This window comes from Aptenodytes patagonicus, chromosome 11 (assembly GCF_965638725.1).
Source record: "Aptenodytes patagonicus chromosome 11, bAptPat1.pri.cur, whole genome shotgun sequence".
Taxonomy (NCBI): Eukaryota; Metazoa; Chordata; class Aves; order Sphenisciformes; family Spheniscidae; genus Aptenodytes; species Aptenodytes patagonicus.
The window spans coordinates 10,424,167-10,439,381 of NC_134959.1; the positions used below are offsets into that span (position 1 = coordinate 10,424,167).

Genomic DNA, 15,215 nt, shown 5'->3' on the forward strand with positions numbered 1-15,215 from the left:
TCTTTACTTCCAGAAATGAGCTCGGTGTGAAACTGATTATTTAACAGAAAAAAGACTTTCCAAAACACTCTTCAGAAGGGGCTCAGGTCATCTAAGCAGGTTCCAATGCAAACACAATGTATCTCTCCTGTGAGAATACAAAACTGAAGCTGAATCAAAAAAATCACTTAAGAAAAGTGATATGCAAAAAGTACCTACCTGGATTCCTGCCTTCCTTCTACTGAAGTGATTATTCCCCTCAATTCAGCACTTGAAAGACTACATCTGGATCAGTATGGGCACCTTTGGGCTCCCCAATACCAGAAAGACACCGATACACTGGAGTGAGCCCAGCGGAGGGTAACCAAGATGATTAGGGGACTGGAGTGCCTCTGTACAAGGAAAGACTAAGTGCCTTGGATTTTTCAACCTGGAGAATGCTTGGGGGGATCTCACTGCTGCCTTCAGCTATCAGGAGGATATAGAGAAGATGGAGACAGACTCTCTCCAGAGATACAATGATAAGAGGCAATGGATACATGTTACAACACAGACAATGTGGATTAGATACATGGAAAAAATTTTCACCATGAGGATAGTTATCATAGGAATAGGGGCCAGAGAGATTTGAGTCTCCCACCTTGGAGATATCCATGACTCAACTGGACAAGGCTCTGGACAACCTCCCCTAGCTGGATCTGCTTTTAGTCAGAGGATGAACAAGGTGACCTCCAGAACCAACCCACACTGTTCCACAGCTCTGTGAGATCAATGGGAAAGGTCTTCAATTGAATAATGGCAGCAAGGACAGCAAAAAATAACTAGTGCACAAATTTATGCCTACAAATATCAAGTTTGTACTGCTGCTCCATTATTTAATGGAAAATGATGTTAAAAATACCTGAAAAACACTTTCAAAAATTTTGAGGCTTTTCACAAAAATTAAGTTGAAAATAAAAGTTAGGCATTAAGACTCTCCATGCAAAAATTACTGTCTTTTTTCATATTTTAAGTAAATTCTTAGGAAAACAGAATGAACATTTGGAGTTTTTTTCAAAAGAGAATAATCTGAAAAAATTTTCCTTCAAAGGATTCTTTTTATTACATTTCAGAACACAGCGAGATGTGAAAGCATGAGATGCTTCCTATCAAATTCCAGTCCCTCTTTTCCTGACCTCTTTTTTTTTTTCAGCAGCAAGCAGAGATTTATACAGCCTGGTCCACCACACAGTGGAAACTCCCAGCAAGGTACTACCTTAGCCCGGGGCCTGGTGTAATCAGCTTGCCCAGAAATGGCAGAGCACTGGGAATGCCCAGCACTTCTGGCACTGCTGGTCTAGCACAGGTGCAGGGCTAGCTGAGCTGGCGTAAGACCTGGCCAAGTAACATGAAGGCAAATATATCTGCATACGTTTGGTTATGAGACTCCTACAGCAGCTAGCACTGATGAAATCCCACTGCTACTAGATCAATGCTATTACCACCGACAAGGCACAAAATTTTCTACACAAAAAAAGACTTTCCTATTCCCATAAACAACGATTAATCAATTTTGCTCATCCTCAGGCATTTTATCTAAGACTAATTGTATAATCCAACTGACATTTATTTCACTACCACCTTTTCCATAAAAAAAAGATGCGATGAACACTATCCCCCAAACATCTCGTTACTAATACATAACAATTCTCAGTCAAAAAGAGATCTCATTATAGCAATAAAATTTATTTTGCCTTACAAAAATTGGCTGTCACAAAAAGTCCACGCGGGTAGCATAGCAGCTACCACACTTAAGCATCAGTTCAGCACTGAGCTCCAAGAATCTCAAATGAAACCACAGGAGATGGTAAGCTGAGTTGAGGAGGTCTGTCACTTCAGCAGACTGTACTAACAGTACAGTTTTATAATGAAGTCCCTAGATTGAAGAAAATGTAAAATCATCCAAGAATAAAGTTACCTGTCTTCAGGAAGGGTTTCTCACTGATTTCCCCTTATCAGTAAATTGGGAAACACCCAGTGAGGACGGCAACTTTGTACAGTTCCATCCATAAGGAATGTCATTCTGAACCTTACCTAAATGTACTTGAGCTCCTAGTCAGTGACACTCCCTATTTCTAAAGGGTGGGAAAAAACTTTCTTGAGAAAGTGACAGAATTCAGACTGGACACACAGGCCATAAACCACCAGACACAGATGCTGCTTTGGTCCTCCTTGTTTTGTGATGTTATGAGAAAGACAAGCTAACCCAATATAAATAGATATGAGCAGCACAAACTCTAAATATCTTTTCTTTGTTCCAGCTCTCCCAAATACAGTCCATAAGCAATCTCCTATGTAATAAATAATTTATTTATGGAAAACTTTCTTTAATACAAATCTGTTTTACCAAAACAGAAACACAGATGCAACAAAAAGAAACAAATAGCAATGTAAACTATGCATAATATCACCCTGACACAACACATCACTGCTGAGGCACTGCACTAATTACTGCACTAAGCGTGCAAACGAGAGTCTGGCCTGAATTCCACAACACATCCAGGTTTCATTCAGGTGCACAACTGAATGAGAAAAACAGGAACCCCTAAAAGGTGGAAAACACACAGGATAAAAGGATAAAAAACTGCCCCATCTCCATACGCATGTGATGCAGGTTTGGAAATTAGTGGGGTGAGCAAAACCTACCACATTTAAGTAGATTCAAGATGAACATGCTGAGTACCAATAAGTACCAAGAAAGTTATTGTTAACTGTGACAATGTTTCTGCAGGCTTTGATGGATCATATATTGTACATTGTGTTGTCTGACTCAGAAAAAAATGTTTTCTGTCTCAGAAGTAGTTGCAATTCCTACTGGAGATAAAGGACAAGACTGTCACAGAAAGGGGTCCAAAGCCAGGCTGACATAGGGATTTTTTTCAGAATTACCAAACACTAAGCAATTCCCGTACATTCAAAGTCAGTTACTAAGGCCTCTATATTTTCCACAGTTTGTCAGCTTATGTAATAGTCTAAGCGTAGATGTTTCAGTCAAAATAAGACTCCAAGTCTGTCAGGATTAACATTAATACTGATACTATGGCTAAATGTAAGGTGCCATTTGGGAAAGATGCCATCATCAAAATTTGCAGAAGTGCTAAACATTAGAAATTCCTGAAATTTAAAATGTAATATCCTTAAGTACAGTGTTACATGCGTACATGAATCTTCACATGCAGAATGAGGCAAAGGGGGCACATATCCAGAAAAACAACACAAAGAAAATCAGCTTTTCTGATGCGTATATAGACGCACACCTTCACGCCATAACTAAATAACAAAGAGCCCTAAAATGAAGCCATTTTATTGAAATGGAAATTATCGTTTCCATTTATTGAAATGATAGAGGAGTCTTTCAAGGAGTCAAATATTCTGAGAGGTTGAAGAAATTAATCACAAGGTAACTTTTGCAGCAGCATTTTGAGGGATTTTAGGATAGGGATGTGTCAATTAAGAACCAAGTTACTATAGTTTTGGCAAAAGGTACAGTTATCCCTGAGCCATAACGAAATGTACTTGTAAATTTCCGGTAAGCCTTCATTTCAACTGCCTTAGACTCACTTAATGCTTGCCTGGATTTAAAAAGAAAAGAAAAAAAAAAAAAGGTGATCAATGACATCAGGAAACTTTTTACAGAAAGACCAGAGAGTTCACAAGCTTTACATCCTCCCCAAACTTCATTACAACTCTGAATCCATCACTACTGAACCAAAGAGATATTAAACCGCCTAGATATTGACGGTAAAGGTGTTCCAATGTGAGAGAACTGGCTCACTGGACTACAAAGCCACCAGGAGCAGGGAAGTAAAGAAGGCTGCCTACATACTCGTGGAGCATCCATTTCCATTTCCCTCACTCACATGTTGTACCAGTGGGACCACTCTGCAAGTGCCTGCAGGACTAACGCATACATGGGAGAAAGAAAGTGCCAATATAACTTGGTTCATAAAACAAATCCAAACTGCTGACAGGACATGTCAAAAAAGGCCTTGTTTCTTGCATTCTTTACCTAAGCAGCTAATGACATGCTTTTCTTAGAGGTAAACAACCAATTATGAAAGCTTATATTCTTTAATATCCGCTACAACCCTACCTTCTCCGTCTCTAGCACTAGGGCATTTATCATGCACAAGGAGAAACGTTTCCAAGATCCTGGTAACAAGTAGATCTTACTATTGTAAACTGGTTTTAGCTCTTACTTGGACTACATTCTTCTCCTGGCCCCCATCCAGCCACGGCGAATTATTTCCTCTGCACTGCTCAGATAATCCCGTCCATCCCCGCGGGTTTATTCCCAGACAGTCCCCTCCCTTTTAGCCAAAGTGCTGGGCTGGACTCGGCTTTCAAGAGCCGTTATCCGCCTACAGCTCCTTATCCAAGCAGCAAATCCCTGCAGCGTCCCTAACACTTCCCTTTCCCCAGGGGCTGCAGAAGGGAGGGAAAGGAGCGGAGCCGGGGTTAATCCAGGCCCCGGGATCTCAGGAGTCCCCCCGGGCCGGGTCAGGCCCCCACCTATGTGCACAGCCCCGAGCACCCCGCGGGCGGCCCGGCCCGCCGTGCGGCCTGCGCCGGCCCCGCCGCCTCTGGGCGCCGCTCCCCCCAGGCCGGACCGCCCCCCCTCATCCCGGGGGCCCCGCTCCCCTCAGGCCGGGCCGCCGCCCGCCCCCCGCCGGGCCGCCCCGGCTCCGTCCCTCCCCGCCGCGGCTGGAGGCAGGGCAGGGGAGGGGGGGGCTCCGGCCGGCCCCCGCGGGGCGGAGGTCACCCGCCTACCCCCTCCCTCCGCCCATGGGCGCCGGCTCCGTCCAGCCGCCGCCGCCGCTCCGGCCCCGCACGCAGGAGGAGGCGGCGGGGCGCGTCTCCCGCCGGCGGCTGCGCCCGCCTCGCCGCCCGCCAGCCGCCGGGGAGCCGCGGCGGAGGCGCATGGAGACAACGGCCGCCGCTGTGTGCTGGGGTAAGGCGCGCTGAGGCGGCGGGAGCCGCGCCGGGCGCCCGCCCCTGCCGCGGGCGGCAGCGGGGGGCCCGGCGGGGCGGGAGTCGGTCCGCAGCCAGGCAGGACTCTGCCCCGGGGGGCGCCGCGGGGCGGGCGGCGGCGGCGTGCCATGGCGGGGGAGGGTTTCGGCGGAAACTTTCTGTTACTCAGGCACCCCCTCCCAAAAAAGAAAAAGCACCCCGCACCGGGCTGTGCCCCCCAGCGCGGTGCGGCCGTGGTGGCAAGCGCGAGCTTCAGGGGGGAAAACCCGCTGAGGGAGATCAGCGACGAGGTGCCGGCTGCAGGGGCAGAAGCCAGGACCGTCCCCGGGGCACGGGGGACAGCATGCTTCATCTGGATGTACATACAGCCCGAGCAAAACGCTGTACAAATGCTGTATTACATCCGACTGACTATCCGGGGCTCATATTTTACATGCAACTGCAGGAGCAAACGAGCCCATCTTTTAAGAAATCTAGACATTTTGTTATTTAGGACACGTTTTACTCGTGTGCATTTTGTTGCCTGCAAGTATAAATCTTTGAAGTGCAAGTTATAAATATTAAAGCTTAAATGCATAGGGGGAGTACGTGTATCAAATTTTAGAATAAATTTATTCCAACCCAGGTTGACACACACGTGCCTAATGTGTTCAAGAAGCACTTAAACAAATTAGGAAACAGTTATTTTGTTTTACAATGGTAGGTGCCCGTTTCAGAGACAGCTGAATGACTTAACAACAATAATTAGCATATTTATATAACACGTTGTTTATACATGGGGTTTTGAATCTAAGAGGCATTAAAGTCATATATAATATCATTTCCCGAACTGGAGTGATTCCTAGAAGTATGAAGCAATGACTTGTTTGGTTTTTTTCACCCCCATTCAAGCTACATCTGTGCGTATATTCAGAGTCAGAAACATGTAATCCTGCCCAGAGAGAGTGGGTGCACGTTAACAACACAATGTGTCTTCAACTGACATCTGGTTGCACAACAGAAACAAACTGTTATTAAGGACCTTTTTTTCCATTTTTCCCTCCTTAGTTCTTTTCTTCCATCTTCCTCTCATCTCTGGAAGCTCCATCCGTATTGGAATAGGCAGCAATTATTCCAATCTCTGTAAGTAGTCTCTTTTTTTTTTTTTTAAACTGCATTAATGGCATGCCTTGCAGTCATGTACAGCTGTAGGAATATTATCTTTAAAGTCCTCTAGCAGATAAACATCAATCCATTAAACAGCAAATAGCTTCCTGACTAAGAAAACAACTGAGTTAACAGAAATTGACTTAACCTTGTGATCTTTATACAGACAAAACTCACAGAAATTAGAATCATCTGAAATAGAGGACCATAAAATTTAGTGTCAGGTACAAGTACTTCAATATTTCTTTTTTTTTTTAAAAAAAAAAAAAAAAAAATCCTGCTTTTCAGCATTTTCTCCCACAACAACAAATTAGCACATAGCTGCTAAAACTGATTTACAAATTGAGCACACTGACATCAGTCACAATTTATATCATTTTGGCACTCACTAGTGGAACAAATGGGGCTAAAAATTACTTCCAATCATTGAAATAAAACAATTCCTGACATTCGACTTCCTTCTACTCTCCTTTTTATGACTGACTTTTGTAGTTACTACATTAAAGTTTTTTGAAAAGGAAATACAACAACATAGGAGCCAATTCTGCCCATGTCATTGGCCCTATTTTGGCAGAAAACCACATGTATGCAGGGAAGCAGAGTAGCATGTCCAATCTCTTAGATGAAAGAATGCATAATGATAAAAATATGTGCACAACAATTAAAACAACCAAGATACTTCTCAGAGTAAGTGCTGCCTCTCAAGAAAAGCCATGCTGAAATGTTGTAACTAGATTATGACTTCAGTAACAACTTTTAAGCTAAGATGCCCATCATGGGTGAGAAATCGTATGATTAAACCTGAAGTTTAAAGAAAGAACAGGCAAAAAGTTATCTTACTTTGGAACATACATAAAGGAACAACAAAGTCAGGCAGCTACTGTCATTCACAGACTAGAAAGACTATCAAGCTTAATGTTTGCTGCCACAACCTACCAACTTGGAGAAATTATTCATAGTGTCAAGACCAACTTCTGTCAACACTAGGTATTTGTAAGATCTAACCCTAAGATAACTTGGAGCAGAGTTTGGTTGGTAGAGCTGAAGACAGTGCAAAACCAAGTAAATGAAAATGTTGTCTTTCAGATTGCCTGGTAGTCCCTTAAACTCCTAGAAAAAACATGTTAAAATTGGGCTCAAGAGCAAGTGCAAAATTAGTAGCTGCTGATTAAAATTGTTCACCCTCTGGCTACCTAATAGATTACCAACTGGCATCACCTATGTCATAGAAAATACATAACAACAACACAAAAATGACAGGATATTGTAAATGCTTACGTTAGTATAGCTACGTGTTGTTACAGGTTAATATTGCAAAAATACTGTTTAGATTATTTTTGCACAGAATTGTTGGTTTTACATTATGCATGAAATGACATTTCATAGCACATCATTACGTATGTAGCCAATATATGTTTAGTTTGGGGATTCATATCAGAATAACATAATTTCTTTATCCATTCTTCGCTTTCATGTTCCTTGACCCTTAGGCTCAGATTTTTCCCTGCCATTGCCCCTCCCAGAGAGACCACTTTTTCATGGCAAGGCAACTTTGTATTGCATTAACTTTAGATCAGTGGAGTTTTGTAACAGAACTGTTGCAGCAAACAGTTCAGAGTAGTCTGAGTATTGCCCTAATTTCCAAATGGGTGTCTACGTCTCTTCAAAATTAAGTGTTCTTAAGACAACATTTTGTTTTCTTTGGCCTTAACTGAGTACAGTTCAGCCAGGCCTGACGTTCTGGCCTTCTACACAAGGGCTATCATGTTTAATTACTGTAATGCCTAGACTGTGAGATGTTCTACTGACAACAACAGATAATATTAATACAATACCAGGTGGGCAATAGCAAAAAAAAAAAAAAAAAACCCCAACAAATCAAACTGTGGCTCATATTATGCTTTTATAATGAACATGGAAAGAGACTGGTATTATCCCAGGCTGTTACTATGTACTACAGAAAGGAGACTACACAGTGGATTCTTCAGCTATACAGAATTCACGTATGCCAGGTACTAGACCTGTTTACTCTCCCAACACCGAATTTCCTAAGCAAGTGTAAAGGCCCAGGAGCAGGACTGCAGCTTTTCTCATACAGAGTCAGCTGTGCCTCAAGAATACTGCATCTTGTACCAGGACAAAGGGGTAAAGTCACACAAGCCAAGTCCAGGCAAGTTAATACTCAAGAATGGACCTATGTGACTTCAACCACAGTACCAAGGCAGGTTGACAGTTCCAGCATTTAATGGAACGTTCTGATTGGAAATAAAATTTGCTATTAGCTTTGTGGCTTTAGGTGTTTCTTGCTGAGAGAAACTTTGGATTTTCTTTGCAAAGTGTTTTTAGCTTTTGGTCAGGTATGTTTGTTTGTTTTTTAAAGTAAAAAGTCAAAATTATCTCTAGAGAATATTGATGACAATGAGTATAAATCATTATTAATCAGCAGTCATGAACCTCAGTCAGTGTTTGTAATACTTAAATGAAGGGGGCCCAAAACTGTCAGAGAAGTAAAAAGGCAGACAAACAGTTCTACCCAAACTGCCTTCCCTTCCTGCATGCCACTGCCTCCTCCACCTCTGCCCCAGCAGTTCTGAGACTCATCTCTGAAGAAATGGATTTTAAGCACAGGTAAAAGCAAACAAATCAACTGATTTTTCAATCAATTATCCAGATTGCCAATACATATCAGCTATTATAAAAAGTTATTTTACAACTATTAAGTGACTATATAGTTATGTATTTAAATATTAGTAAATCTTTATGATAACCGTATTGAACAATGTCTCTGCTGTTACATCTAATAGAGCACAAGGAATGTCCAGAGATACGTAAAACGTTCATTTGGATGCATGAATCAGGAAAAACAAGACTACAAAATATGCAGACAGCTTTTTAAAATCCAGCATTAAGACTCCTGTGTTATAACCTTTATAGATCTTACAAACTTACTCTTACTAAACCGAGTTATCTCACAAAATCAAGAAGGAACAAAAGCATTCAGACTGTGGCGCTCTCTGCATGAAAACCCACCTAACCATGGCACAGGGACAAACTTGCTACAAAGGAAAAGTGCAGAAAATCCTGATCCTAAAACCGGTAGGCCCTTGAGTAGACACTGGATGCTGTCCCTCAGCATTCGGCTCACACACCATAACAGCACAGCTGGCTGCCAGCTGTGTTGTCATTGGCTACAGCACTGCTAGCTGTGCTCTGAGACCCCAGGACAATGGTGGAAGGTTGAACAAACTTCTACTCATAAACAAGGAAATCTTTCTGTACACAGCAAGAATAAAACACTCTCTCCACTGCTACAGACTAGGGAGTCTGTAGCTCTTGTTCTTGATGGCAAATCCTGTATTCTTCCCAGAATGGTCTCCAAACTCAGCCAGTTTAACACACTTGTCTAGAGGCCAGTACTCAGGGAACATAATTTCGCGTTCATATGCACAGGTGGAGCCCAGTGCCTCAGTTCAAACAGGTGAAGAAACTGGGTGATTTTGGGTCTGTGCAAGTATCTTACAGTGGTTCTGTTGGCTGCACCAGATTTGAGACATACAGAAAGACAAGAGATTGCTTCAAGCCTGTGCGTGACAGCTTTGCTGTGAGCTGGTGTCCTGGAGAGAGTACTTTATGCCAGGAAGTTTAAGAGACAGACTGATAGATCTGCACCAAGACTTCTGCACCCCGCAGCAGTATATTCCCTTGCACTTGTGGGATGCCTTGAGAAGTGTCAGTGATCAAAGCACCAACATCTACCACCCATTACCAGTCTCCCTCTTCTCTAACAGAAAATGAGAGAAACCATGTATGTCTGTGATGCCAGGCAGTGAGGGAAACACATGCTCTAGTTGCCCCCTCTTCTCTAAGTGCACAGCGAAGTTTAATCCCCAGAATAATCTGCTCTTTATTTTCCTTCACTGATTTTTTTTCTTAAAGTGTGGATGTTTTTTGAAGGCACCCATGTCTCCCTACAGCCTTTGCACTTCAGGCTGTAATGACTCCAACTGTGCAGAAGGGAAGGATATTCAAATACCTCCAGAACCACACCTCAGAATTCTTTGTTCTTCGCCCCTAATAAGTCATACCCTGCTCAGTATCTTTCTACCATCAATTTATTTTGTGATGGCTTGAAATCATCTCAGTTACATCAAGAATGACTTTTTCACCTTTTCATTTATTAGACTGGAATCTGCACTAGGAAGGTATCAATTTCTCTCCAAGCCTGACAATTTCTCATCCTCATTTATGAGGATATAGGCTGACAACTTCAAATCGTTCATTTCCACTGTAACTACTGACTCAACACTTTAGTTTCAGCAGCTTCTCCCAACTCCTACCTCCCATTCCTGATTTTTTTTTTTTAGTGGAGAGAGTAATAGCTTAGAATGCATTCCTGTGCAACTACTATGCAAAAATACAGATTAGAGTCCAACCCTGCTCCCTATCAAATAAATAGAAACAATGCTTTAGTTTCTGAAGGGCATCTCATCAAACTGGTACAAGCAGCCATACCTCTCAGAGAAGAGTAGGGGGGAGAGATGTTTTAGAGCTGCTGAGTGCTATTAACTCTTGCAGTCTAACATTTCATTGTTATGTAACGATTGTATTTGAGCTATATGTTCAAGCACCTAAAAATGCAGTGGATGCCCAGACACCTTTATGCGAAGGTGGACACCTAATTGATTACGAGCTTTTGTAAAGCCTATTTAGAGTTTCTATCTTCAGATGCTTTGAAAATTTGGCCTCAAATTCAGAGCTGGCAGAAGCAAGAAATTCAGTTACGTTTTGACAGCATTTATGCAAACATTGATTTTAGCTCCAAGACTTAATACATATCTTGCTAGAACTTCCTGAAATCCCTCAGACTGTTTTTTAAAAATAATGACATTATATGACATTGAGACACCTACAGTCTTCAAGGACCTGTGTGAAGATAATTCACTGGAGGACATTCCAGCCAAAGCCACTTGATCACTGTCTATTCTTAATGCAAACAGTGCTTCTATGACACTTTGTTTCTTTGGCCTCTTTAATTCTAAGTTTCTTATCTTTTAATTGCTGTTTTTAGTTGCAAGCGTGTTAATCCCTTTTCTTCTATCATTAAAATGAGGATTTTCTTTCAGCAATTGTTTTCTTTCTTCATTAGAAGCATTATAAAAAGAAATAGTGAAATACGTGCCGTTCTTAAATTTTTTTACTTTTCAATCTCTGCTATTGGCACTTAATCTTTTTTAGTTTCATGGTTTAAGAGAAGCAGCTCTGTAAGCATCTGACCTTTACAGGTTTTCAGCATCCTAGCTTTATTTTGAATTAGCTGCAAAATTGTTACAGGATTACTTCTACCAGTACCATGGACACTCATAAGACCCAACTAAAACTAAAGCTTTATCACGCTAGGTCCTGCACAAAATAACTGGCTTTGTCCTTCCAAATTGCAGGTGTCTAGATAACACAAAAGGTGGGAAGAGAAGAAAAAAAAAAAGGTTGGCAGAAAAATTAATTGCTTTAGATTACATAGCAATTTAAGGAGAAAGCAAGGCTCTCCTGGCTCCTGGATTGGTATCTGTCCATTACTTGGCATTGACTCTTGCTAACAAGATACTGCACTAGCTTATTTTCTCTTGTAGCATCTTTTTTTCCATCTTTGTCCAATCCCATATCTGTCTTTGTTCTTGGGGTTGAAGGAACAGACTTGCTGCAAGACAATTTCCAGAACATTTATTCTACTTTTACTTTTTCATACAATTATTTTATGTGATACAGTTGTCCACAGACAACCTGTTGTCCATCAGGCTCAGACCTGATAGAGAGAAATATTCTGAAGTTATACTTAACCTCAACTTTCAGTTCCCACTTACTTAGGACAGAAAAGTAACTACAGCTGGCCTGTAATGACTTTCTAGATCACAAATACAGGTAGGTCTCCCTTCTGCTGGGGAACCCAAGGGATATATAGAAATGACATATTTTGCATCAGAAAGTTTAACACTTCAGTCAGTAGAACAGCTTTCTGAGTCACTCTAAATCACTTAATAGGCTGCTTCCAATTTTTAAACATTGAAAACAGGACCAAACTTACAGAATGGATTCAATCAGGGGGTTCTACAGCAAGGACTCAGGATCTTAAAGATATGAGCTTTACAAAAGAGATCCCAGATCCTCTAGGGGAAGAGCGTAATACAATACATGGCAGAGCACCCAGCAGATTGTGAGCTATTTAGTCCCAGTTGGAAGACTAGTTCTTACTAGGACCACCTCATATTGAACTTTGCTTCTAATGGACACTTAACCATCTCCTCTTATTAGCAGAGTTCAATGTTTGGGGCTGAATGCTCCCCATTTATGATTATTTATAAGTTAGACTACTGAGGTACACAATGGCCATTTTCACTCTCCAAACACACACGGCATGCAAGCTAGTCATTGGCCCAAACAACTGGCAAGAAGTACAAGACTTTATTAAAAAAGTAGGTCATAGAAAGCCCAGTGCAGAACAGAAGAGACTTGATTTTTTAGAAATTTGTGAACCGTGTTTCCTTGTTGTCATCTGAATGTATTGCCCTGAAACTTGCCTCTGAAGGTCCAGTGATTAGGCAGCCTACTATGTGATCCTTATTCCCTGTTCAGTAAACAAATGTAAAAACCCTGCAGACTTGAACAGACAATAAAAGCTCTGAATGACAAGTTAACGCTCCTGGTTTATTGCAGGTGCTATGTTAACAAGTAGCCCAACAGTATCTAGTCATTTGGTACTGTAATTATAACTCTGCCTCAGAGACACATCGGGAGAGGAACGTGAATCCAAAGCAATTTCTGTTTTGGCCTAGAACTTGGTGCTAGAGAAAGAACACACACTGCAAAGAGAAGCAACAAAGAGTAGCTATTTGGGATGACTTTTATGCATCATTTGAAGAATGTGTTAAGCTACGCTAATAATCACACTCCTCACACTAAACACATTTGTGGAATCAGATGTTCCTTTAGAAAGAATATGGGACATTCAATAATAGATTGAAAAAGCAGTTACAACATATTCATGCTATTGTGCGCTGGGGCACGTGCTGTATAGTACATTTCCTAGCATCAGTCCCAATCAGAAACTGTCTCAATGTTTAGGGAGAGCACAAAATCTGAATACCACCAACAAAGATTTTGTATATACATAGACACTTTTAGAAAAGACTTTGCTTTTAGAACAGCACAATCCTAAATGGAAACACGAGTGGAAACTGTATTTTTGCAACTTGATCCTATTAGCCAACCTGAAAAATGTCTAAAAACCTGATAGAAGTCTAAAAGAAAAAAGAAAAAAGCAGCTATATTCAGAGCTACATTTCTGTGCTTCTGATTAAAAAAAAAAGTTTCTACTGAATGAAGCAAACCGTAAATTGGAAATTTTCCCAAAGTTGGAGACATAAGATCATGCTTCAGGAGTGCTGCAGCATCTATAGAAGTAGAAATAAGAACTTTTTCCCAGATTTTCAAACATGTAAAACTATGATTCCCAAATACAGCCAAGGACAGCGTGTTAAAATGCAGGACTAAAGGTACCTTAATAGTATAGAAATGACATCTTGTGTCTATCCTCTGATTTAAGGTTGTTGTAAATTTCTTTAGTTGCCATCAATGCAAAAATATTAAGGAATTGAGGGGCACAAGAAATCACCAGAGAGATAAGAATCTCTCCTCCTTATATTGTGTTTTGCACAGGTTTCTGCGTCATGCTCATCTAAATCATATAAGCACAGCAGAGCATTAAGCATCAAACTAACATGTGCCATGTGTTGTTTATTCTCCCATCCTCTCACCAAGCTCAAGAGTTGTTAAATCATCTCTATGTCACTGGAGGATCCTTCTTCACCACAACTATCTTCCCGCAGCTGGCTACAAAGGATTCAAAGCCAGGCTGCAGGCAAGAATGAGGACTATGATTTTTACAAAGTGCAAAGGGTTACGTTGCAGAGAATAGTTCCTGCTGGGGGATGATCAGGGCATTACCAGACTCAGTGGTTGGTGCGAGAAGTGTGTATCCACTTTAACAGATATATAATTCATTGGTCATTTGAATAAAACAAAAATTGTGGTATTACTACATAGGAAAATACAAATTTGGATAATGTGCAATAGCTGTAAACTATTATGTGTATTTTAATGGTGCAGGTTAATTTTCAACTTGTGGATTAATTTTATGCATCACATTTATATAATATTGCACCTTAATCTAAATTTGATATGATCATTTTGATGTTCTTAAATTACTAATTTTCACTTCATAAATTCATTCAAATGCGTGCTGATTTAGAATACAAACCTTGAAAACCATCAGCACGCCATTGCGTGGCACACTCCAGTTGGGAACAGGTGAGCTTAGAACTGGGAAGTACTTCTCCGAATGAGACTTTGTTAGCTCCCTGTCATCTGTAGCAACAATTGTTTTCAACTCAATTTTACCTCAGGGTAAAACATACTTTAAGGACAAAATACTTCATGCTAGCCTCTACTGAAATAGAAACATCATCTTGGAAAGTAATGCATTTTCTCACAGATGAAACTATCTGTCTCAAAAGAATTTTCATTGTACAGAACTTAAACGTTGTTATTTGTTCAGTCAGTACCACACTGAATGTGATGCCTACTTCTGTCCCTGCCTGCTGTGTGACTATAGGCCTGTGCCTCAGTTTCTTCCTCAAAAAAGCATTTACGTATTTTTAGTCTTCATGGTTTTTTCAGTTATTTTGCAGCTCCCCTTGAGAATAGATGGAAGATTTGTATCATCTGGATTCACAAAAGACATAATTTGCTCTTGCTACATCTGGGAAATACAGCTTTATGGGATAGGTTTGCACACCCTTTTTTTTTAACTGTCATTGTCCCCCACTGCTTTTCAGTCCAAAAAAAATTGGATCTGCCCATATAATTTCTTATACCTTACAATCTTAATGGTTCTCCCTGAAGATAATAAAACACAGCAGTGGTTTTCTAGCATTTTCATACAGACTGTATCCCAGAGTGACTTACACAGTTCAACAACAACTAGCAGAAACAGAAAGCATAGTATTACTTTCTGGATGAGAAAGAAG

General features: G+C 41.0%; 1 protein-coding gene across 1 annotated transcript in view; it reads left to right on the forward strand.

Annotated features, from left to right (window-relative positions):
- Positions 1-4,911: 4,911 nt before the first annotated feature.
- BEAN1 (brain expressed associated with NEDD4 1) overlaps positions 4,912-15,215 on the forward strand; it is a 64,532-nt gene continuing 54,228 nt past the window's right edge. The window contains 2 exon segments of the mRNA XM_076349105.1: positions 4,912-4,969; positions 6,037-6,111. Of these exon segments, the coding sequence (XP_076205220.1) occupies positions 4,939-4,969; positions 6,037-6,111 (106 nt within the window). The 5' untranslated portion in view covers positions 4,912-4,938.